Source organism: Budorcas taxicolor, chromosome 5, assembly GCF_023091745.1.
Source record: "Budorcas taxicolor isolate Tak-1 chromosome 5, Takin1.1, whole genome shotgun sequence".
Lineage (NCBI taxonomy): Eukaryota > Metazoa > Chordata > Mammalia > Artiodactyla > Bovidae > Budorcas > Budorcas taxicolor.
The window spans coordinates 96,320,861-96,346,422 of NC_068914.1; the positions used below are offsets into that span (position 1 = coordinate 96,320,861).

Consider the following 25,562-nt stretch of genomic DNA (forward strand, 5'->3'; position numbering starts at 1 on the left):
GCACGCACCTACATCAGACCACCCATCTGGGAGAGAAAAAGACTAGCACTCTTACAGACAGCACGTCTGCGGTTTCCCCGACAAAAGGCAACTATACAAGACATAGTCCCTGCCTGTAAGGCGTGCCAGATGATGAGACCAGGAAAAGGACAGCATACGGGTATAAGGTACCAGGGAGAAAGACCGGGACAACACTGGGAGATAGATTTTACAGAGGTAAGGCCAGGCAAGTATGGGTACCGCTACCTGTTAGTTCTGGTTGATACTTTCTCTGGGTGGGTGGAAGCTTATCCCACTAAGAAGGAAACAGCAACTATGGTAGCTAAAAAGCTCCTAGAATAGATAGTACCTAGATTTGGGCTGCTGGCAACCATCGGCTCTGATAATGGACCTGCTTTTGTGAGTCAAATTGTTCAGGGACTGGCCTTAGCTCTGGGGACCAAATGGAAGCTACATTGCAAATACAATCCCCAGAGCTCAGGACAGATTGAAAGAATGAATCGGACCCTAAAAGAGACTTTGGCAAAACTGGCAATAGAGACTGGCGGAGACTGGGTGACTCTCCTTCATTTCGCTCTCTTCTGAGTGCGTAATATCCCCTACAAGTTAAACCTGACCCCCTTTGAAATTGTTTATGGGGGGCCCCCTCCAGTGTGTCCTATTTTTGAGAAAAAAATCCAGCTGCCTCCTTCATTGCGGCAGTTCTAGGAAGCCCTAGTAGCCTTAAGCAAGGTGCACGTGCACATCTGAGCTTTAGTCAAGGAACTCCATGAAGGCCAAGAAAAAGGGACAGTTCCTTCACACAACATTGGCCCGGGGACTGGGTTTGGGTCAAACGGCATCAAGTTAAGACATTAGAACCTAGATGAAAGGGGCCTTATGTTGTTCTTCTTACTACCCCTACTGCTCTGAAGGTTGACGGTATTGGACTTTGGTTACACTGTAACCACGTGCGCCATGCCACTCCAGAGGAACGGGAAAAAGCCCCCCAAAAATGAAAGGTGGCACCACATCCCTCCAACCCCTTAAAGATGAAGCTTGCCCGTCGGCAAGATCCAGGCAAGTCACCCTAACCTTCCTGTTGGTGACCATCCTCCTCGACCCTGGAGCTGCCAATGGGACCCCGCACCCGCTAGTCAGAATCACCTGAAAACTTCAGAATGGACTGACACGAGAGGTGCTCAACTCAACCACAGAAGTACATCCTCCGAACACCTGGTGGCCAGATCTGTATTTTCACTTGAAACCGGTGGTGGTGGGCGTACAACATTTAGATAGAGGCTCCCTCCAGATGCAGGGGTTCTGGGCATGTCCAGGACACCAGAGGAGAAATCACGAGAGAGCGTGTGGGGATGTACAAGACTATTTTTGTAAGTCGTTGAGTTGCGCGACCTGTGGTGATGGGCGGAGGTCTCAGCGTTGGGAGGCAGGTAGTCGAGATCTCCTCACCTTTTCATTTGTGGTACCCAGCACACTCATATGTGAAGAGAGTTGTAATGTTGTACAAGTTAGGATAAGGTTCAATCGGGAGGCAGCAAACAAAGAGAGATCTTGGCCTTCTGGCCTGTCCTGGGGAATACAAATACAAACATATGGGACTCGTCAAGGTCACGGAGTCATAATGGTCAGCCAGATCATAGAGCCAATACAGGTACATAATATAGGCCCCAGCCTGGTCAGAAAGATTAATCCGACACCGAGTCATGCCATGCTGGGTTTTACATCTTCCACTCCCCCCAGTCTCCGGGCTCTCAGTCCCAATGCTGGAAGATCGGACCCATTATGAAAGTTAGTCAAGGCAGTCTATACAACCCTAAACCAAGCCAACCCAAAAGCAACTAAATCCTGTTGGGTCTGCTATGATCTATATCCTCCCTACTATGAAGCAGTAAGCTTCAACGCCTCTTACGACCTGATCACGAGTGCAAATCCACCTCAATGTCGCTAGAGAGAACTAAAAGTAGGTCTCACAATGAAAGAGGTTCAGGGAAAAGGACTTTGTGTAGGTAGAGTTCCACCTAACAAATCCCCCTTGTGTGCCTTATCAGCCACGCTCACAGAGTCAGATAGACACACCGAGTCAGGTATATCAAAATGGATTGTGCCACAATCAGGGGGATGGTGGATCTGCTCTCATACGGGACTGACTCCATGTTTACATGTCTCAGTTTTTAATCAAAATAAGCAGTTTTGCATATTAGTGGCTGTTGTGCCCAAAATCTTATACCACCCCGAAGAAGTTATATATAGCTACTGGGCTGAAAAAACAATAGATCAGGTGGCAGGTAACAAGGTTAGCAGGGTTAAGAGAGAGGCCATCACGACCATCACCTTAGCAACCATGTTCGGCCTTGAAATTGCCGGGGTTGGAACTGAAATAGCGGCCTTGTCCCTCCAAGACCGAGGGTTTGCTTTATTATGAGCAGCCATAGATGAAGACGTCTGCCACCTAGAGGAGTCAATTAGTCACCTAGAAAAGTCACTGACCTCCCTGTCTGAGGTAGTCTTGCAAAACCGAAGAGGGTTAAATTTACTTTTCCTGCAGCGAGGAGGGCTCTGCGCAGCTCTGAGGAAAGAGTGTTGTTTTTACGCAGACCATGCCAGAGTGGTAAGAAAATCTATGGCCAAGGTGAGAAATAGACTAACCCAATGAAAAAGAGAGTGAGAGGCCCAACAGGGATGGTTTGAGTCTTGGTTCCAGCAATCTCCCTAGCTAACAACACTAATTTCTACCCTGGTGGGGCCACTTATGGTGCTTTTACTAGTACTTACCTTTGGCCCATGCATCCTGAACAGGCTCGTGACTTATATAAAGGAACGAATCAATACTGTCCAGCTGTTCATACTGAGACAGCAATACCAGGCTGTGCCCCAAAAGAAAGAGGAAGATTCCTCTATATGATCCAGAGACGGGGGGAATGTTGGGACCTAACCTGAGCCAAGACAGGCTTAACAGACCTCATTGGGCCTAAAACAAAGAAACCTGAGTCATGATGACTCCGGAAGACTGCATCCCCAGGCCACTCAGAAGAGTCCCCTCCCGGGCCAAGCTTAAGCCAATCCAAACGGGACGCGAGGTTCAAAATTCACGTGCGTGCATACTGCTTAGCCAATCATTTAATGCCAGCTACCCTGTTGCTGAAACCAAGGACCCCCTGTATATAAGCAGCTGTGATTCAGAGCTCAGGGCTCTTGTCGGATTCCACTGTGCTGGATGAGACCTGGGCCCTAGCTCGAGCTAGCAATAAAACCCCCTTCATGGTTTTGCATTGCTGTAGATGTCTTATTCTCTCAGTTTTGGGGACTCAGACTTTGGACATAACAGTCACTCAAAGTGCTGATTTCTTCTGAGGGTCCTTGACCCCTGTACCAGTGTGTAGTAAAAGTTCTCCTCATTCTGCCTGCTTTCAGATGTGCAATTATTAGATTAAAGTTTCTCATATTCTTTCTCGGAGAAGGCAATGGCACCCCACTCCAGTACTCTTGCCTGGAAAATCCCGTGGACGGAGGAGCCTGGAAGGCTGCAGTGCATGGGGTCGCTGAGGGTCGGGCACGACTGAGCGACTTCACTTTCACTTTTCACCTTCCTGCATTGGAGAAGGCAATGGCAACCCACTCCAGTGTTCTTGCCTGGAGAATCCCAGAGACGGGGGAGCCTGGTGGGCTGCCGTCTATGGGGTCACACAGAGTCGGACACGACTGAAATAACAGCAGCATATTCTTTCTCTCTCTCTCACACACACAGATATGCACAATACTACAAAGAATGTACAAAGAATACTTACAAAGAATGTACTTCTCAGTCTGACTCTCTTTTAAGCATAATTTAAGAAGAAAAATGTTTTCTTAAATGCAACATAATATGCAAAGATACTTGCCCAAGATGAACTCAGAGCTTTTTATTATGACACTAAGCACAGTACATTCTCTAGTGGAGCTCACTGCTTTGTGTTTTCAAAAAACAGAGATGTGGTGGTGACCTTTTATTTATAGAAAGATCAGCCAAAGCTTTGAAAACATATTTTTTTTCCTTTTTATCAGATCATATTTTAAAATTAGCTTCCTCTTCCATCTGTCTTTGCAAGCAAAGGGTCACAGGTAAAATGATTTCTTTTCCTCTTTTGGTCTTAAGCAAATTACCAAAGACAAGTAGTGGGCAAGTAAATGTAAGAGGGTTAGTCTTCTAATTACAAGTGGTCATTGGTATTCACATGTCCCGAAAGCTGAAACTTAATCTTAGAGCAATGACATAGGTCATTGAAGACAGCTAATAAACATGAAGACCTGGGCTGATCTGACTCCATGAGTGCTAAATTGCTTCAGTAGTGTCTGACTATTTGCAGTCCTATGTACTGTAGCCTGCCAGGCTTCTCTGTCCATGAGATTCTCCAGGCAAGAATACTGGAGTGGGTTGCCATGCTCTCCTCCAGGGGATCTTCCCAACCCAAGGATTGAACCCATGTCTCTTATGTCTCCTGCATTGGCAAGTGGGTTCTTTACCATTAGTGCCACCTCGGAAGCTCCATAGCCTGTATCCCAAATCAGTCCCCTGTACTGCCTTCCAGCTCTATCATAGTTTGGTCAAAGTTTGTCTTCCCCACCAAGGCAGAGAGTTTGGCCTCCCTATGTTTAGTTTAGTTAGTTAGTTCAGTCGCTCAGTCATATCCGACTCTTTGCGACCCCATGAATCGCAGCACACCAGGCCTCCCTGTCCATCACCATCTCCCGGAGTTCACTCAGACTCATGTCCATCGAGTCCGTGATGCCATCCAGCCATCTCATCCTTGGTTGTCCCCTTCCCCTACTGCCCCCAATCCCTCCCAGCATCAGAGTCTTTTCCAGTGAGTCAACTCTTCACATGAGATGGCCAAAGTACTGGAGTTTCAGCTTCAGCATCATTCCCTCCAAAGAAATCCCAGGGTTGATCTCTTTCAGAATGGACTGGTTGGATCTCCTTGGAGTCCAAGGGACTCTCAGGAGTCTTCTCCAACACCACAGTTCAAAAGCATCAAATCTTCGGCGCTCAGCCTTCTTCACAGTCCAACTCTCACATCCATACATGACCACAGGAAAAACCATAGCCTTGACTAGACGGACCTTAGTGGGCAAAGTAATGTCCCTGCTTTTGAATATGCTGTCTAGGTTGGTCATAACTTTTCTTCCAAAGAGTAAGCGTCTTTTAATTTCATGGCTGCAGTCACCATCTGCAGTGATTTTGGAGCCCCCCAAAATAAAGTCTGACACTGTTTCCACTGTTTCCCCATCTATTTCCCATGAAGTGATGAGACTAGATACCGTGATTTTCGTTTTCTGAATGTTGAGCTTTAAGCCAACTTTTTCACTCTCCTCTTTCACTTTCATTAAGAGGCTTTTTAGTTCCTCTTCACTTTCTGCCATAAGGGTGGTGTCATCTGCATATCTGAGGTGATTGATATTTCTCCCGGCAATCTTGATTCCAGCTTGTGTTTCTTCCAGTCCAGCGTTTCTCATGATGTACTCTGCATATAAGTTAAATAAGCAGGGTGATAATATACAGCCTTTAGCATACCACAAGTCATTAGTCAATAATAAATGAGTAAATAATTGAAGTTATCCATGAGAAAGGTAATAGGATGAGAGATAAGAGCTGGGGTGAGTAGGTGGGAACAGAATTGGACCAAAAGACCAAGGATGATGGCAAGTACTTGTTGGTAAATGTTCACAAGGTGTCATGAGGACTCTCATTAAGAACCCAAGGTAAGAAGCAAGTGCAGCTTGGGGTTAGAGGGAGAAGAAATGATATAATGAGGAATAAGGTTCAAGAGTGGGGTTTGGTGGCAGTATAGTTTGACAGTTTTTCTGAGTGGCTTTCTTGGGTCTTAGCCTAGAGAGACAATGCCCAGCAGCGGTTAAGTTGAGGGCTTTGAATTGACATAGCCCTTAGGTCAAACCTTTAAAAAGAATTTCCCAAGGCATAGAGGTAACTGCTTCACATCCAGTATTCCATTTCATCCTCACAACGTTTTCATGAGGTGGATAGTTTGTCTCTCACTTTATGACTGAGCCCCTTGAGAATTTGGAGTGAAGTAACTTCAGTGAGGTTACCTTTGTAATCCGGGTGTCTCTGACCCTAGAGAATGAGCTCTAAGCTATCCTTTTCCTCAGGAAGGCTTCCTGAGAATGTTATTTTGCACAGTTAAGAAGTTACCTACCACCAACCATATCTTCCTCCTCACTCCCCACTCATCTCTCATCAATGACATTACCCCCTGCTTCAACGAAGGTGTTAAGCAAATCATCATTTATGTCAATAGCAAACATTTACAGAATATGTACTATTACCAGATATTGTTGTTGCAAATGCTCTCTATTTATTAGCTATTAAGTCCCTAAAACTGTGCTGTGAGGCAGATACTATGATTTTTCTTCATTTTACACATGATGAAACAGAAACATGCAGACATTCAGTAACCTGTCAAAGGTTATGCAGCAAGTAAAGAGCAGAACTGGAATTTGAATCTGAGTAAGGCAATGGAAACCCACTCCAGCTTCATTCCTGGAGAATCCCATGGACAGAGGAGTCTGGTGGGCTACAGTCCATGGGGTCGCAAAGAGTCAGACATGACTGAGCCGTAAAGAATCTGCCTACAATGCAGGAGACGCAGAAGCCCCAGGTTCAATCCCTGGGTCAGAAAGATACTCTGAAGGAGGAAATGGCAACCCACTCCAGTATTCTTGCCTGGGAAATCTCAGGGACAGTGGAACCTGGCAGGCTACAGTCCAAAGGGTTGCGAAGAGTCGAACATGACTGACCACATGTACGCATGCACACACACACACACACAGTCTGCCTCTAGATTGTGTTCTCAGCTATGGTTGGCCCACGCACAATGTGGCAGTAGCGGGCATCCACCCTCGGAGCAGTCAACAGTTCCCGTAAAACTTACAGTTTGTCCTGCCTACACATGGTTCCTGTACCTTCAGGATTCCACTTGTGCAAATTCAATCCAGCATGGATGGTGCAGCACTATACTGTTTGCTATTGAAAAAATTCTGTGTGTAAATTAACCATCACAGTTCAAACCCATGTTGTTCAAGTGTCAACTATGCTATGTGCGATTATTTATATTATCTATTGGGAAAGATTGAAGGCAGGAGGAGAAGGGGATGATAGAAGATGAGACGGTTGGATGGCATCATCAACTCGATTGACATGAGTTTGAGCAAGCTTCAGAAGTTGGTGATGGACAGGGAAGCCTGGCGTGCTGCAGTCCATGGGGTTGCAGAGAGTCAGACACAACTGAGCAACTGAACTGACTGACTTAGAAAAGAGAGTAACTTGCTGATGACTAGATCCATAAATTAGTCTCCTTTTATTCCTTGTTGGAGTATAATTCCTATACAATGTGTTAGTTTCTGCTGTAAAACGAAGTGAGTCAGCTATATGTAAACATATATCCCATCCCTCCTGAGCCTCCCTTCCACCTACTCCCATCCCACCCTTCTAGGTCATCATGGAGCACCAAGCTGCCCTGTGCTATAGAGCAGCTTCCTACTGGCTATCTGTTTTAGACATAGTAGTGTGTGTGTGTGTGTGTGTGTGTGTGTGTGTGTGTGTATGTGTGTGTGTGTGTTTTAGACATAGTAGTGTGTGTGTGTGTGTGTGTGTGTCTCAATGCTACTGTTTCAGTTAAAACCACTGCCATCTATCCTAGCTCTTATCCTGAAGAGTGTTCTCAGCAGGATAATAGGAGCCCCATATTTGTAATAATAATGTTGATAATAACAGCCAATAACCACTGAACACTGTCTATGTGGTGGACACAGTGCTGAGAGCTTTACCTACTTTCTTTTATTTAATCTTCCTAACAAGATTGTGAAGTAGCTTTATTATTCCTGTTTTGCAGATGAGGAAACTGCAGCTTGACTGTAAGAACTTTGCTCAAAGTCACACAGCAAGACTCAGCTGTGGCAAAGCCGGCATCTGTCTGATTGCCTCTTGAAATCACCAGATGCTCTGCTACCCCCCAGCGGAAGGCCGCCTGAGCCTCTGACTCATTAATTAGTTTTGCTGGATGGTGACCATTTTACACTGCCCAGGAGGGCCTGTCACCACTGTACATGCTCACATCACTTTTAGGAGAAAAAGGAAAATTATGCAAAGAACAAACTAACACCAGGGACCTTTCCCACTAAATAACATTCCTGGGATGTCACCCGGTTAGTATTCACTCACTGGTACATTTCACACTGAGTCTTATGTTTTTTCGCATCTGTGTAAAGCTACACTTCCAGTGCATCTGAGGGCTGGAAGCTGAGAATCATGGCCAGGATTAATACTGAAACTTAAGTGATACTTAGGAGATAAATGTTTAAAGAAGGACAAGTGTTTTAGAAAGGTTTATATTCTAAATATTTTATTATAAGGTTTTGGATAGTACATGTTCTCTGGTTCAATATACACATATTTGCATATGTGTATGTGGTAAAGTAAACCAAATCAATATAAACCTTTCTATATTTTTATTGAAAAGGTCAATGAAATTATAGAAATTTAAAACCAGAGGAACCTCAGAGACCATCTATTCCAGATCAGGAAGCTAAGTGAGGCCAGTGTTGCTGGTTTGACTTGGCAAGCTTTCAAGCACCTTGCAAAATTCAGATTAAACATCTTCTTTACAAATTATTTCCTATCTCCCTTCTCATGCCTGCCCCTTCGTGGGTAGAATTCATGGATTTAGATTATTTTAGTACAATCTGTGGCTATGAATTTCATGGCCCTTTAAAAACTTTTTCTTACTTTTTGTGCACACGGCTCTCTTCCTCTACTGCCTTCTGAGCTCATTGAGAGTTGTTTTCCCTTTGGTTTTATATTCTCAGGAGACAGCACAGTGCCTGGGATATAATCAGTATTACGTATATCTTCCATGTGTGAATGCAGCGTTAGTTGGTAGTGGAGTGCAAAGGAGGGCATAGATTTTTCCAACTCATCCAGCAATGATCCTTCTACTACACTTTGCTATTTCTCTATTCTAATTTGAATTTCCAATCAAATGTGAATTCTGAACACATTTTAAAAGAGGACATTATCTGAGAAGCTATCAACAACCATAAAACTTGGTTTTTATGACAGTGTAAAGTTCTTACCCAGTGACTAGGTAGTACAGAATATAATTTCTCAAAGAGCTACTGGCATCTAAAAACTAAAACAAAGCCTTATCTAGTCTTCTTTAATAATTTGACTTAGGATTTACATCTTTTTGATCTACAGTGACACTCAGAACCCAGAAGTGCCATATTGAAATTGCTGAAGTGGTGAGGAAAGATAACCTAAATTTGCTTTTCATGTCAATCACTGGGAACAAAGAAAACCTTTCATGTATGAGAAAAGATTTTGTTGGAAGGTAGAGATTTTGTTCATTCTTGAATAATGTTGATTACTTCTGTTTATAAATATCTTGCTGGCCCCCAAAAATGCCTCCAATGTAGAAAACCTCTTAGTACACTGAAAGGTATGGAATTATGAATCTGCAAAATTACATCCAGAGAATAGAAGTTCAACCTTCTCTCAGGGGATAATCATTTCTTAAAATTAAATGACTTTAGTGCCTCTATCTAGATTTGTATGTAGCTTACAGTAAATTTTCAGAGTGGAAAAGAAACAGAGATCCTTCTAATTGTGTGGTTGATGGAACTGCAGTCTAAGTAAGTAAAATGATTTTTCAAAGAGCTTTCCTGACCAATCTGAGACCAAAGTTAAGGTCTCCTGCATCAGAGTACAATATCACACGACTTCTCTGATAAACAGACTTTTGGTGATTATGTTGGAACTTTCTTCTATTATGTACAAATGCTACTGGCTGAAATGCTTTTAGGTGACATATTATTTTCTTTATATATGATTTTAAATATTTCTCTATTATATATGGCCAACTTTCTTATTTTGTGGATGATGAATTGTGAATAGACAGATTAAGTGATTTACTCAAAATTAGTCAGTCTGTGATAGTGAAGTGAAGTGAGTCACTCAGTCATGTCTAACTCTTTGCGACCCCATGGAATTCTCCAGGTCAGAATATTGGAGTGGGTAGCCTTTTCCTTCTCCAGGCGATCTTCCCAACCCAGAGATCAAAACCAGGTCTCTGGCATTGCAGGTGGTTTCTTTACCAGCTGAGCCACAAGGGAAGCCCAGTTGGTGATAGTACTGGAAATAGAATTTAGGGCTTCCGACTGCCCAATCCAGGGCTCATTGAATGTGTCTTTCCTCTTGAAACTTTACTTGATTCTCCAATAGAACAAATTCAACACATATTCATGTATCCATTTCAAAATAGCAAGGTCAAATGTTTTTACAATTCCAATAAATTCATCTAAGGATGGACTTGAAAAAAATGATTAAAATTTACTGTTTTTTCCCTCTCCTGAGAACTCTTATAGTAAAGCACTTATTTATTCATTTATTCATCAAGGATATTGATTTCTCTGTTATGGATCTCAAACTGTACCTCAAGCTAGGGCTTCAGAGATGAATAATCATGAGTTTGGGCTTCACAATTTTGTAGAGGGAAAGAGAGATATAAAAAGTAAATATAGAAAACTATGACAAGTGTGGCAAAATAAGAAAATGCTAACCAGAGGACAGAGCAGTACAGTCTACCTGAGAGGTTGATTAAGAGCTTCACAGTTTTCTGAACTTTAAAGATGGGATAGGTGTTTCCTTAGAGTAAAAAGTGGGGCCAGTATTCAAGAAAGAGTGAAAGGAGCTGAGCAAAGATATAATAAGGTTATAAAAATAGTTGATATAACTTCTGTGTAGGTTGCGTCGAGTACCCAGGAAAGTGAGGCTGGAGAAATCAGAATTGGTCTGATGGAAGGATGCTCATGCTACACCCAAGACTTTTGAATTTATCCTATGGAAAATAAAAAGTCAAGAATACTTTTAAACCATAGTCTTAGTTTTATTATCTATTTATAATTTTTTTAGAAAGACCTACCAAGGTAGGTGGTCTGTGTGTTTTGTGTAAGGGAATGATTTAGCCAGTAGGGACCCTCATGATTATTTAAGGGAAAGGTGCTATGGATAGCTTGGCTAGGACAGTAGAAGTGAAGTTGTAGAGGAGAGAGGGAAATTAAGGAGGTTTAAAAGAGGCAAAGAGAGGAATTTGGTGAGCAGAGATGTGGGGGTTGGTAATGGAAGTGACACTGGACTAAAATTAAGAGAGCTGAGGACTAATCTACAATCTTGAATTAACATTGTGTTTTCTCACCATCAATTTCTGACAGGGAAGCCTGGTGTGCTACAGTCCATGGGGTCGCAAAGAGTCAGACATGACTGAGTAACTAAACAACAAAGGACTTTGTTATTCTAGGAGTCTCTAAAAGTCAAAGATTCTCTCTTAGATATCTGCATTGTGTATGAATAAATTCAAGGGTTTAAGTAAGGTATCCATAATAATTCTACCTAGCATCTAATAATTATAGCTAAAATCTACTCTTTCTCATTTTTAAGCATCATTATCTTTCAGGGAGTCTCTTTCATAAGAGCACTAAATCTAATCACCTTCAAAGATCCCAAAGTTCCTTCTTCTTAATACCATCACCTTGGGCATGAGGTTTTCAATATATGAATTTCAAGTGGGAGAGGAGACACAAACATTCAGGCTATAAAACTGCTCTTTTTATTCTCTGTGTAATTTTTCTTATCAAGTGTTTGGAGTGCATCCAACTCCTTCCTACATCCATTACTAGGAATATTATTGCATACTAATTAATATATGCTATTCTAACAGCTGTGCTTAGTCGCTCAGTCATGTCCAACTCTTTGCGACCCCATGGACTATAGCCTGCCAGGCTCCTCTGTCCACTGGGATTCTCCAGGCAAGAGTACTGGAGTGAGTTGCCATGCTTTCCTTTAGGTGATCTTTCCAACCCTGGGATTGAACCTAGGTCTTCTGCATTGCAGGTGGATACCTCTAAATCTTACTGGTTTAACAAAGCCTAAGTTTATTTCTTGTGCATGTGAATCTAGTTAGTATCAGAGGGTAGATCTCCTCTCTATACATCATTCAGGGTCCCAGGATGATGGTGATTCTTCAAGATAACCCTTGACACTGACTTCTATCTGAAAGAGGAAGACAGAGAGTGGCTGATAATGGGGGAGGGTTTTTTAAGACCTGATCATGAAGAAGTATAGCTCACTCCTGCCCTTATTCCATGTATTGCATGCCTGGAGACTGGAAAATGTAGTCTACTTGTGTGCCCAGTGGGAAAGAAAAGGGAGTCTTGGTGAATAGGTAGATAGTTGCTTTTAAAGGTCACCTAAGCCACCATGCTATATATAATATTCTGACTTGATTGCTCTCATGGAATCAACAATAATCAAACTATTTTGTGCATAAAGCAGGATGAAGATACAGGTTGACTTTATAGTGAATATTATACTGTGCAGTTAAGATTCATGGTTTCATACAGATAAGAAATACATTCAAAATATAAATTTCATAAACTCTCTTCTCAGTTTCTCATTAAGTTCAGTGACTTTATGAAGTTAATTTGTGAGTTTGAATCTACTAAAAATATGTTTTACTTTGACTTTCACTTTCTATTAGGTCTAACATATTGTACCAATTATAATAGAACTTGTCATTTCATAAGCTCACAGCATTTTAGAATTGGAGGGAAGCTCTAAATTAACTCTCAAACTAGCCTGATTTCTTCATTTTGCAGATGAGGAAAGAAACTCAGACACTCAACATTTCACTCTTCAGGGACAAAAATCCCATGTTTTTTTCACTGCTCTTGTTACTCACTCTATCATTTTCCTCAAAAAGCACTTGGGCTGCACTGCCCTTCTTCCTGCGAGCACTTATAGGAATATTATCACTCATAAAAGAATAGCATTGACTCTCATAGTATTTAGGAATTGAGGGTGTTATGATTCTTCACATTTTGGGGGTATAATTTGGGATTAAGCAGGAAGTCTATTTTTAAGTGTCTTTAGAAACATTTAAAAGAAAATAATGGACCATGTCCCCCTCATAGTAATTGGTGATAGTCATCTTTTGAAATGTCAGTTTTCAATATGAGATAAATATAGAAAGTGAGACTGTTGAATTGTGAATTTCCCAGATCCTACTTTGAAGGTAGAAATTTGTCTTTTACTCTTAAAAATGGGGGTAGAAAATATTTCTTTTTTTAATTGAAGTACAGTTGATTTACATTGTTGTGTTAGTTTCTGATGCACAGCAAAGTAAATCAGATGTGTGTGTGTTCTTTTTCATATTCTTTTCTATTTTGGTTTATTATAGGATATTGAATATAGTTCCCAGTGCCATACAATAGTTCTGATTGCTAATTAGCTTTTGTTAATTTTAACTTTATTTAAAAAGAAGAAATAGCCTAGTCGGTATATTATTTGGGGGTCAAAGAACAGAGACATCATCAGATTATATCAGGAAAAAGGGGCTCATTGAAACCTAGTCTATAAAATGTTTTAGGAGTTGAGGGGGAAGTTCAGGAAGCCCTAAGGAAAGGTGGACACCAGGGCGGGTAGTAGGCCACCTACTTCTTTATCTCTTACCTCTGCCCTCGTGCTTAGCTCCTGCTCTTACCTGCTTCTTGTGAGTCCCTATCTCTCAACACCATGAATCTTGCAAAAAGCTCCTGACACCAAATGGCCTTTGGATGTAAGGGTCCATTTCCAGGGGACAATTCTGTAAGTTTGAGTTCAGATTTATAGAGAGATGGATTTGATGGGTCCAGTTCTTTTTCAGAGCAGGCCTTACCAGCAGTTTATAAAGAAACCAATATTCCTTGAGGCTTACCTTCCTCAACATCACTTCTCATTTAACACATAGTGGAAGGTGTTCATGATTGAGCTGAGGGGCAATAAATCTAAAACTCTTCCAAGAATAAATCTTTTTTTCTGCTTCTTTCTCTTAAAACAGATTGCAGGACATCCCCTGGTCGAGGGTTTGCTTTTGTTAATGGAGACTGTACTGTTATTAGGATTATTATCGTTTAGTGGCAATCTGGTTTTCCTCAATGATTTTATCTTTTCCATATGAAACTGGAGCAATTTTAGAAAACAAGCTCTGTAAAAGTGTCATTGGCATTTGGCTATTTCCTCCTTGATCACCCTGACTTCATAAATTATGTGAACTTTTGAAATTTCATTTAGCTTTTTAAATGACCATTTCTTTCAATCAGATTGCTTGAGCATGAAAGTCTAAACATGTGCCCTATTTTTTTCAGTCTAATGAATTAAAGTGAGAAATTAGCTGTCTCAAAAAGTTTTTGTTTCAGCACATTTTTTCCATTCAACGTGATTTACAGCAACTCAAATCCACTAACTAGCTTGCATTTCAGATACCTTTTGGTGAATGTAGGCGATGCTTTATTTCTGCTTAGAAGTTGTAATGCAGACTGTCTGGGGAGCTAGTCAAGATGATAAAACTATTCAAAAAAAGTATATGGAGACAAACAAAATTTCAGAATCAATGAGACAAATCAGAATACAAATAAGAACTGAAATCTAATGGAGAGGAAATCAAGTTGGAAAAATTCACAGCTTGATGCTAAATTTACTCTTTTCTGTAGCTTGTGTCAGATTCTTTTTACAAGCATCTCATGTCAACATAATTAAGTGTATATATATATATGAAATTAGAACTTTTATAGAATATGGATCTTTCTCAGCTATATTTTTAAAATGTATATATGTTGAATCATTTTGATGTTAATTGCATTAATAGTTATAATAAAAATATTTAATGGTATACAATTTAAAAGCAGTTTCACATACATTATCTCATTTAAATCTTTATAAGGACTCCGGAGCTATTTTAGAGATGAACAGCAGTTCTTTGAAAGGCAAATAGACTTAAGCATTCACTCAAGTATAGTACAGTACAGGGTAGAGTTGTATTGAAGTATTTCAGTTCCAGTGCCCTCGTCTTTTCAAGGCTACCAAGCATCACTTGTAGGGACAGTGATACACTTCGTGCTTTCCTTCACATCGTCTGAAACTATAGTTTACTGCATGGTGTGCAGAGCTCCACAGAAAAGGCATTACATGACAGAGTTGAAGATCGTGGCTTCTGAAAGCAAACTGCCCTGAATTCTCACATCTGCTTTTGTCTATTGGCTATTTTACTTTGGGCAAGTTACTTATCATTTCCTAGCTCAGTTCCTTCATCTGTAAATTGGGGATGATTATAGTTTCCTCTTTAATGGTTGTTGTGATAATAAAATGGAATAATGCATAGTATACAGTGAATATTCTATAGATGTTAGCCATGGTAATTATCCCTTAAATTGTTTCCAGAGTGAATGGACTATTCTTACATTTAGAATGTGATATGCATAGCTTTGTGTTCTTATTAACCAAAGGCAAGCAACCACTACTCAAGGTAAATAATTTGCATAAATACTATTCTACTGTGAACCAATTTTTCATATTTATGTATTTCTAGCAGAGCTTCCCTGCCAGCTCAGCTGGTAAAGAGTGCACCTGCAGTGCAGGATAGCCCAGTTTGATTCCTGGGTCAGGAAGATCCTCTGGAGAAGGGATAGACTACCCACTCCAGTATTCTTGGGCTTCCCTGGTGGTTCAGACAGACCTGGGTTTGATCCCTGGGTTGGGAAGATCCCCTACGGCTACCCACTCCAGTGTTCTTGCCTGGAGAATTCAATGGACAGAGGAGCCTAGCAGCTACAGTCCATGGGGTCATGACTCAGAGACTTTACTTTCTTTTCAGTTGGTTCATAGGTAATAAGTAAAATGTGACTACATTAACATATATATATATAAAGTCCCTATATAAACACTATGTATATATAATTTTATGTGTATATATAGGTATCTGCATATATATATATATATATATATATATGTATTTAATTTGTGCACACATACAAATCAATTGCTATTCAGATTTTTTTTTTCTCCCCTGGAGAAGGTGAAACATAGTTAGAAACAAAGGTTTTAGTAAAATGCCTTATAAGATTTCATCCCAGTCATAATAGCTTTGCAATAACATTTAAGAATCTTGAGATATGATTTAAGAGGCTGTCTCTTAAGGGCATGTTTCTAGGGAACCAGTAGGGCTGTATCCTATTGTTGAAATGAGATACAAGGGTAGTAAGCTTGTTGTTCTTTAGTCACTAAGTTGTATCCAAATCATTGTGACCCCATGGACTGCAGTATGCTAGGCTTCCCTGTCCTTCACTATCTCTCGGAGTTTGCTCAAACTCATGTCCATTGAGTTGGTGGTGTCATCCAACCATCTCATCCTCTGTTGCCCCCTTCTCCTCCTATCCTCAGTCTTTCCCAGCATCAGGGTCTTTTCCAATGAGTGGGATCTTTGCATCAGGTGGCCAAAGTATTGGAGCTTCAGCTTCAGCATCAGTCCTTCTAATGAATATTCAGGGTTGATTTCCTTTAGGATTGACTGGTTTGATCTCCTTGCTGTCCAAGAGACTCTTAGGAGTCTTCTCCAGTGCCACAAGTTGAAAACATCAGTTCTTTGGCACTCGGCTTTCTTTATAGTCCAATGCTCCCATCCATACATGACTACTGGAAAAATCATAGCTTTGACTCTGCGGACCTTTTTTGGCAAAGTGATGTCCCTGCTTTTTAATACATTGTCTAGGTTCATCATAGCTTTTCGTCCAAGGAGCAAGAGCCTTTTAATTTCATGGCTGTAGTCACCATCTGCAGTGATTCTGGAGCCCAAGAAAATCAAATCTGTCACTGCTTCCAGTTTTTCCCCACCTATTTGCTGTGAAGTGATGGAACCAGATGCCATGATCTTAGTCTTTTGAATGTTCAGTTTTAAGCCAGTTTTTTCATTCTCCTCTTTAACCCTCATCAACAGGCTCTTTATTTCCTTTTCACCCTCTGCCATTAGAGTGATATTATTTGCATATCTGAGGTTGTTGATATTTCTTCCAGAAATCTTGATTTCAGCCTGTGAGTCATCCAGCCCAGCATTTTGGATGATGTACTCTGAATATAGATTAAATATGTGGGTGACAACATACAACCTTGTTGTGGTCCTTTCCCCCTTTGAACCAGTCTATTGTTCCATGTCCTGACTGTTGCTTCTTGACCTGCATACAGGTTTCCCAGGAGACAGGTAAGGTGGTCTGTTATTTCTAATCACTTTAGGAATTTTTCACAGTTTGTTATGATCCACACAGTTGAAGTGTGCCTGATGAACTATGGAATGAGGTTCGTGACATTGTACAGGAGACAGGGATCAAGACCATCCCCATGGAAAAGAAATGCAAAAAAGCAAAATGGCTGTCTGGGGAGGCCTTACAAATAGCTGTGAAAAGAAGAGAGGTGAAAAGCAAAGGAGAAAATGAAAGATATAAGCATCTGAATGCAGAGTTCCAAAGAATAGCAAGGAGAGATAAGAAAGCCTTCTTCAGTGATCAATGCAAAGAAATAGAGGAAAACAGCAGAATGGGAAAGACTAGATCTCTTTAAGAAAATTAGAGATACCAAGGGAACATTTCATGCAAAGATGGGGCTCGATAAAGGACAGAAATGGTATGGACCTAACAGAAACAGAAGATATTAAGAAGAGGTGGCAAGAATACATGGAAGAACTGTACAAAAAAGATCTTCATGACCCAGATAATCATGAGGATGTGATCACTCATCTAGAGCCAGACATCTTGGAATGTGAAGTCAAGTGGGCCTTAGAAAGCATCACTACAAACAAAGCTAGAGGAGGTGATGGAATTCCAGTTGAGCTGTTTCAAATCCTGAAAGATGATGCTGTGAAAGTGCTGCTCTCAATATGCCAACAAATCTGGAAAACTCAGCAGTGGCCACAAGACTGGAAAAGGTCAGTTTTCATTCCAATCCCAAAGAAAGGCAATGCCAAAGAATGCTCAAACTACCGCACAATTGCACTCATCTCACATGCTAGTAATGTAATGCTCAAAATTCTCCAAGCCAGGCTTCAGCAATACGTGAACCGTGAACTCCCTGATGTTCAAGCTGGTTTTAGAAAAGGCAGAGGAACCAGAGATCAAATTGCCAACATTCTCTGGATCATGGAAAAAGCAAGAGAGTTCAGAAAAACATCTATTTCTGGTTTATTGACTATGTCAAAGTCTTTGACTGTGTGGATCACAATCAACTGTGGAAAATTCTTCAAGAGATGGGAATACCAGACCACCTAACTTGCCTCTTGAGAAACCTGTATCCAGGTCAGGAAGCAACAGTTAGAACTGGACATGGATCAACAGACTGGTTCCAAATAGGAAAAGGAGTACGTCAAGGCTGTATATTGTCACCCTGCTTATTTAACTTCTATGCAGAGTACATCATGAGAAACGCTGGACTGGAAGAAACACAAGCTGGAATCAAGATTGCCGGGAGAAATATCAATCACCTCAGATATGCAGATGACACCACCCTTATGGCAGAAGGTGAAGAGGAGCTAAAAAGCCTCTTGATGAAAGTGAAAGAGGAGAGTGAAAAAGTTGGCTTAAAGCTCAACATTCAGAAAATGAATTCATGGCATCTGGTCCCATCACTTCATGGGAAATAGATGGGGAAACAGTGAAAACAGTATCAGACTTTATTTTTGGGGGCTCCAAAATCACTGCAGATGATGACTGAAGCCATGAAATTAAAAGACGCTTACTCCTTGGAAGAAAAGTTATGACCAACCTAGATAGTATATTGAAAAGTAGAGATATTACTCTGCCAACTAAGGTCTGTGTAGTCAAGGCTATGGTTTTTCCAGTGGTCACGTATGGATATGAGAGTTGGACTGTGAAGAAGGCTGAGCACCGAAGAATTGATGCTTTTGAACTGTGGTGTTGAAGAAGACTCTTGAGAGTCCGTTGGACTGCAAGGAGATCCAACTAGTCCGTTCTGATGGAGATCAACCCTGGGATTTCTTTGGAAGGAATGATGCTAAAGCTGAAGCTCCAATACTTTGGCCACCTCATGTGAAGAGTTGACTCATTGTTAAAGACTCTGATGCTGGAAGGGATTGGGGGCAGGAGGAGAAGGGGATGACCGAGGATGAGATGGCTGGATGGCATCACTGACTCGATGGACGTGAGTCTGAGTGAACTCCGGGAGATGGTGATAGACAGGGAGGCCTGGCGTGCTGCGATTCATGGGGTCTCAAAGAGTCGGACACGACTGAGCGACTGAACTGAACAGAACTGACACCGTTGAAGGCTTTGGTGTAGTCATTGAAGCTGAAGTAGATGTTTTTTTCTGGAATTCCCTTGCTTTCTCTGTGATCCAATGCATGTTGGCAATTTGATCTCTGTTCCTCTGCCTTTTCTAAATCCAGCTTGTACACCTGGAATTTCTCCATTCAGGTATTGCTCAAGCCTAGCTAGAAGCATTTTGAGGATTACCTTGCTAGCATGTGAAATGAGCACAATTGTGTGGTAGTTTGAGCATTCTTTGGCATTGCTCTTCTTTGGGGTTGAAATGAAAACTGACATTTTCCAGTCCTGTGGCCACTACTGAGTTTTCCAAATTTGCTGGCATATTGACTACAGTACTTTAACAGCATCATCTTTTAGGATTTGAAATAGCTAAGCTGGAATTCCATCACCTCCATTAGCTTTATTCAATAGTAATGCTTCCTAAGGCCCACTTGACTTCACACTCCAGGATGTCTGATTAGGTGAGTGATCACACCATCGTGGTTATCCAGGTCATTATGACCTTTTTTTGTATAGGTCTTCTGTGTATTTTTTTCACCTCTTCTTAATCTTGTCTGCTTCTTCTTAGGTCCTTATCATTTCTGTCCCTTATTGTGCCCCTCCTTGCATAGGATATTCCCTTGATGATACATGATCTGACAGAATGTGATTCACTGGAGGAGGGAATGGCAAATCACTCCAGTATTCTTGCCCCATGAACAGTAGGAAAAGGCAAAAAGATATGACACTGGAAGATGAGCCCCACCCCCCACACCCGCCCAATTTGAAAGATGTTCAATATGCTGCTGGGGAAGACTGGAGAAATAGCTCCAGAAAGAATGAAGAGGCTGGGCCAAAGTGGAAATGACTTTTAGTTGTGGATGTGTCTGATGGTGAAAAGAAAGTCCGATCCTGTAAAGAATGATATCATAATGAAACCTGGAATGTTAGGTACATGAATTAATGTAAATTGGATGTGGTCAAGAAAGAGATTGGGAAGAGTGAACACTGGCATCTTAGGAATCAGTGAACTCAAATCAATGGGAATGGGCAAATTTAATTCAGATGATCTCTGGTTTTGGAGGCTTTGAACTGCCTTCTTAAGTGTACAATGCAAAGAATTAGAGGAAAACAATAGAATGGGAAAGAAGAGAGATATCTTCAAAAAAACTTGCAATATCAAGGGAAAATCTCATGCAAGGATAGGCATGATAAAGGACAGAAATGGTAAGGACCTAACAGAAGCAGAAGATATTTGTTAATAAGAGGTGGCAAGAATAATCTTGGCAGGCAACAATTAGAGCTGGGCAAGACTTGGTATTCCTGTTTTCATAGGAATTAAGCCTATGTGTGTCTAGTGTCATTTCACAAAAATGTAAGAAGCAACATTTTGTGCTCTGCTTTATGTCCAGGGAGGAGAAAGTAGCAGAAAGATGTGAGGTTTTGTTGTTGTTGTTGTTTTATCTTTTGTGACTTGGGGTTATGACATCAAGGAAATTGGTTGTTCTTTTTTCATTTAAATCTTCTCCAGGGGGTCTTGCATCATTTTAGTATGATGCTAACTGATTGTCTGTGAAGTCTATTTTGTTAATTTGGAAAGGCCTAATATTTGACTAGATTAGCTTATCATGAGCTCTGCCCGACTCTGTGTAGAGAATTCTAGTAACTGCTTTAATTTTTTACAGTCATTAAGCTTTTAAAGGAAAACAACAGAAATTAGTTTTACCTTCTTATTGCTTGTTTACTGTTTATTAAACATGTACCACATACTGAGCAGTTTACATGAAAAATTAGCCTTTGTCTACAAGAATTTGATGTAAGAAGTTAAGTTATATAGCAGAAAAATAAGAATTATATATGTGAACACCTATGCAATGCTTTTTGTTGTTCGGTTGCACCGTTGTGTCCGACTCTTTGTGACCCCAAGGACTGCAGCATACCTGGCCTCCTGTCCCTCACCATCTCCTGAAGTTTGCCCAAGTTCATGTCCGTTGCATTGGTGATGCCATCTAGCCATCTTATCCTCTGATGCCCTCTGTTTCTTCTGCCCTCAGTCTTTCCCAGCGTCAGGGACTTTTCCAATGAGCTGGCTGTTCGCATCAGGGGACCACAATACTGGAGCTTCAGCATCAGTCCTTCCGATGAGTATTGAGTGTTGATTTCCCTTAAGATCGACTTGTTTGACCTCCTTGCAGTCCAGGGGACTCTCAGGAGTCCTCTGCAGCAGCACAGTTCAAAGGCACCAATTCTTTGGCGCTCTGCCTTTTTTACAGTCCAGCTCTCACAACCACACGTGACCACCGGGAAAACCATACTCTTGACTTACGGACTTTTGTTGGCAGAATAATGTGCCTGCTTTTCAACACACTGTCTAAGATCGTCATAGCTTTCCTGCCGAGAAACAATTGTCTTCTGATTTCATGGCTGCAGTCACCATCTGCAGTGATTTTAGAGCCCAAGAAGAGGAACTGTGTCCTTACTTCCAGGCTTTCCCCTTCTATTTGCCATGAAGTAATGGGGCAGAGTGCCATGATCTTAGTTTTTTTAATATGTAGGTTTAAACTGGCTCTTTCACTCTCCTTCACCCTCATCAGGAGGTTCTTTAGTTCGTCTTTGCTTTCTGCCATTAGAGTGGTATCATCTGTATATCTGAGGTTGTTGATGTTTATTTCACCTGTCTTGATTCCAGCTTGTATCTCATCCAGCCTGGCATTTCTCGTGATGTCCTCAGCCTATAGGTTAAATAAAACAGGGTGAAACAGACAGCCCTGCCATACTCCTTTCTCAATCCTGAACTAATCAATTGTTCCATAAAGGGTTCTAACTGTTGCTTCTTGACCTGCATACAGGTTTCTCAGGAGACAGGTGCCATGCTTAGGTGAATGAAATTTTGCTAGAAGATTCACTTGTCTGTTTTGAAGTATTTCATTTTGTTTACCATATTAACTGGCATATATAAAAATATTGAACAGGCAATATTCTCCCTACCCATGTCTTCAAACTCTTTGAGTGTAGGATTCTCCATCCCTCCATCCATCCCTCCACATCTACCTATTTATGTGCCTACCATCTCTTCCATTTTTTAAAAAGTAACTATCCTTTCTTGTGCTCAGTTACTAAGTCATGTCTGACTCTTTGTGACCCGAAGGTCTCCAGTCCCACCAGGCTACTCTGTCCACTTCCCAGGCAAGAATACTGGAGTGAACATTGGGGTACATGTGTCTCTTTCAATTCGGGTTTCCTTGGTGTGTATGCCCAGCAGTGGAATGACTGGCTGGATCTCCTTGCAGTCCAAGGGACTCTCAAGAGTCTTCTCCAACACCACACTTCAAAAGCATCAATTCTTCGGCACTCAGCCTTCTTCACAGTCCAACTCTCACATCCATACATGACTACTGGAAAAACCATAGCCTTGACTAGACGGACCTTAGTTGGCAAAGTAATGTCTCTGCTTTTGAATATGCTATCTAGGTTGCTCACAGCAAAAGAGACACAGATGTATAGAACGGACTTTTGGACTCTGAGGGAGAGGGAGAGGGTGGGATGATTTGGGAGAATGGCACTGAAACATATATACTATCATGTAAGAAATGAATCGCCAGTGTATGTTCGATACAGGATACAGGATGCTTGGGGCTGGTGCACGGGGATGATCCAGAGAGATGATATGGGGTGGGAGGTGGGAGGGGGGTTCAGGATTGGGAACTCATGTACACCCGTGGCTGATTCATGTCAATGTATGGTAAAACCAATACAGTATTGTAAAGTAAAATAAAGTAAAAATAAAAATTAAAAAAAAAAAAAGAATACTGGAGTGGGTTGCCATTTCCTTCTCTGATCCCTTTCTAATTCCCCTGAAAAAAGCTTTACAACTTTAATTTTTAATAAAAAGAACAAAGATTGATAGAGTTTATTTGTTTGTTTTACAAAATCCCACTTCTAACAAGGAAACAATCTGTGTGTCTGTGCACTTTATTCATAGGCAGAAAACCTGTGGGTCTGTGAGGCTTGGTCTGCCAGGTTACCTTTATTATGAATCCCTTAACATTTAGTCCCATCTTCTCTGAAGGGAAACATGCCTCTCTTCTTCTCAGTGCAGCTCCAACCTTATCTTTCTCCTCATACCATTTGGGCACCATTTCACCTTTTTTCTCCTCAAAGAAGAAAGAAGCACACTTTCTTCACCAAAGCCCTGACATACTGAATTTAGCCAGCATTATCCAATTGGGAATAATTTATTACAATTCATTTAATTATATAAATATCTAAACAGCATTTTCTTGTATATATTCATTCATTGACTCAGTGCCCTAGAAAGATCTGGTTTTGAGATATCATTCTTTACTGACTTACCCACTCACCAATGCATTTGTATATATATATCCTGTTGAACAACCTAGGAGGCAGTAGAAAGTACTACTGTGTTGTCCGGGTAGGCTGTTTTGTGATATTAACAAGCCATCAAATTTTAGAGCCTTGTGTTACTTTATGGTTTATTTCTCACTCTTATGTCCATGTGGTTGGTGGCGACTCTGTTTTGTGTCTCTTCACTTGGGGACTGAGGTTGATATAGTCTTCATCATCAACCTACCTACCTACCATCTATTCTATTTAAAAAAAATTAATTATCCCTTTCTTGTGCTCAGTTGCTAAGTAATTTCTGTAAAATTTGTTGCTCTGGCTGGTGAGGAGAAATCTGGTGAATGAATACTATTAAAATGTCCTCACAGACTGATATCATTTGCTTTTGCTCATAAGTCTAGTTTTCATTTCATTGGCCAAAGCAAGTTCTATCACCACATCTAAATGTAATTAATGGGATGAAGTACAGTTTTTCTTGTCAGGCAAAGTATAAAAGAATTTTGACATTGGGAAGGGGAAACCAGATGCAGGTTTTTCACCAATTCGTTTCCAACTTATGATGAATCTCCGCATGATGAAGATGATAAAATGGCCCTGGTGGGAAATGCTGAAATGGTGCTTCTTTTCTCAGGGTAGGGACCCGCGGAACCTCACTGTGTGCGCCTATCTTCTGTGGTTCTGTGAGAGAGAACTGAGCCAACATCCAGCTCTCCCTGAAGCTGTCTCAGCTCAGTGCTCTGCCTCATAGCATCACTATCTTAAGAAGTCCTAATAATCTCTTGTCTCTGGCTTCCACTCAAAGACTTGCAGGACACATCCCACCATCCCTCTTGGACGTCCAAGCATCCCAAATAGTGTGTCATCCCCCAGATGTTTATTTCCATTTTGTGCTGTAATCCCACCCCTCCATTCATCCCATTGTGTCCTCTACGGTTTACCTTGTCCATCAGCCAGCTCCCTGCCAGGCATTCCAACTACTCCTTCCCAGTAAATTTATTCTTCCTCTTTGAAATACATATTTCATGTTCTTTTTTTCTCAAACATCTCTGATATTTCATAGCAAATGAGATGACATCAGATATGAAACTGCATTATCTTCTAACCACCTAAACAGCTCACACCTACCTGACTAAATTCACGCATCCCACCTTCACTCTTGTTAAAATGGATTAAATGTCCCCACATGAATCGAACACCAACTCCACCACATGCCCTGAATCTCAATTCATTTTTTTCCCCTTTCAAGAACAGTCTTTTTTAAATTACCCACTTTCTCTCCTTTATTGTTATTTTCTTTTTCTGTTGGATTATTGCAGCTAGCAAGCATGCTTTTATGGCATCCATTAAAAAAATTTCCCTGACCCTTAGACTCATTCCAACTACTGCTTCATTTCCTTTTTCCCTTTACAGAAAAACTCCTTGAAAGAAATTTTTATAATTGTCTACAGTTTTGCATCTCATTATCCAATAAACTTACTTTAATCATGCTTTTATCTCCATCATGCCATTAAATGATTTTCATCTGGATCAAGTGCTAATAATAGCTAACACAGAGTGCCTGCTATGAGGCAGGGAATGCTCTAAATACTTTGTACATATTAACTCATTTAATCCTCTAACCAATCATATGAAGATGGTGCTATTAATATTCATCTTTTAGATATGAAAAATGCTAACCAGAGATAGTTGCTGACTTGGGCAAGGTCGCACTACTATTTAGAGGCGCTTAGATGTGAACCTGGTAGGTTGCAGTCCACGGGGTCGCAGAGTCAGACACGACTGAAGCGACTTAGCAGCAGCAGCAGCAGATGTGAACCCAGCTACTTCTTGCCTGGAGAATCCCATGGACAAAGGAGCCTGATGGGCCGTAGTCCACAGGGTCTCAAAGAGTTGGACACGACTGAAACGACTTCACACACATGCACTCTGGTTTTGGAGGCTCTGTTTGAACTGCTGTACCATACTACTGCTTTAGTAGACAATTATTTTGCTTTATTTATTAAAGCTTTCAGCAGCATTTGACATAACTG

General features: G+C 41.1%; 1 protein-coding gene across 1 annotated transcript in view; it reads left to right on the forward strand.

The window, feature by feature from the left end:
* The first annotated feature begins 2,993 nt into the window (after nt 1–2,993).
* Nucleotides 2,994–25,562, forward strand: part of TAFA2 (TAFA chemokine like family member 2) — a 48,305-nt gene continuing 25,736 nt past the window's right edge. Inside the window, exon 1 of the mRNA XM_052640573.1 lies at nt 2,994–3,090. Within this exon, the coding sequence (XP_052496533.1) occupies nt 2,994–3,090 (97 nt within the window). The remainder of the gene's footprint in view (nt 3,091–25,562) is intronic.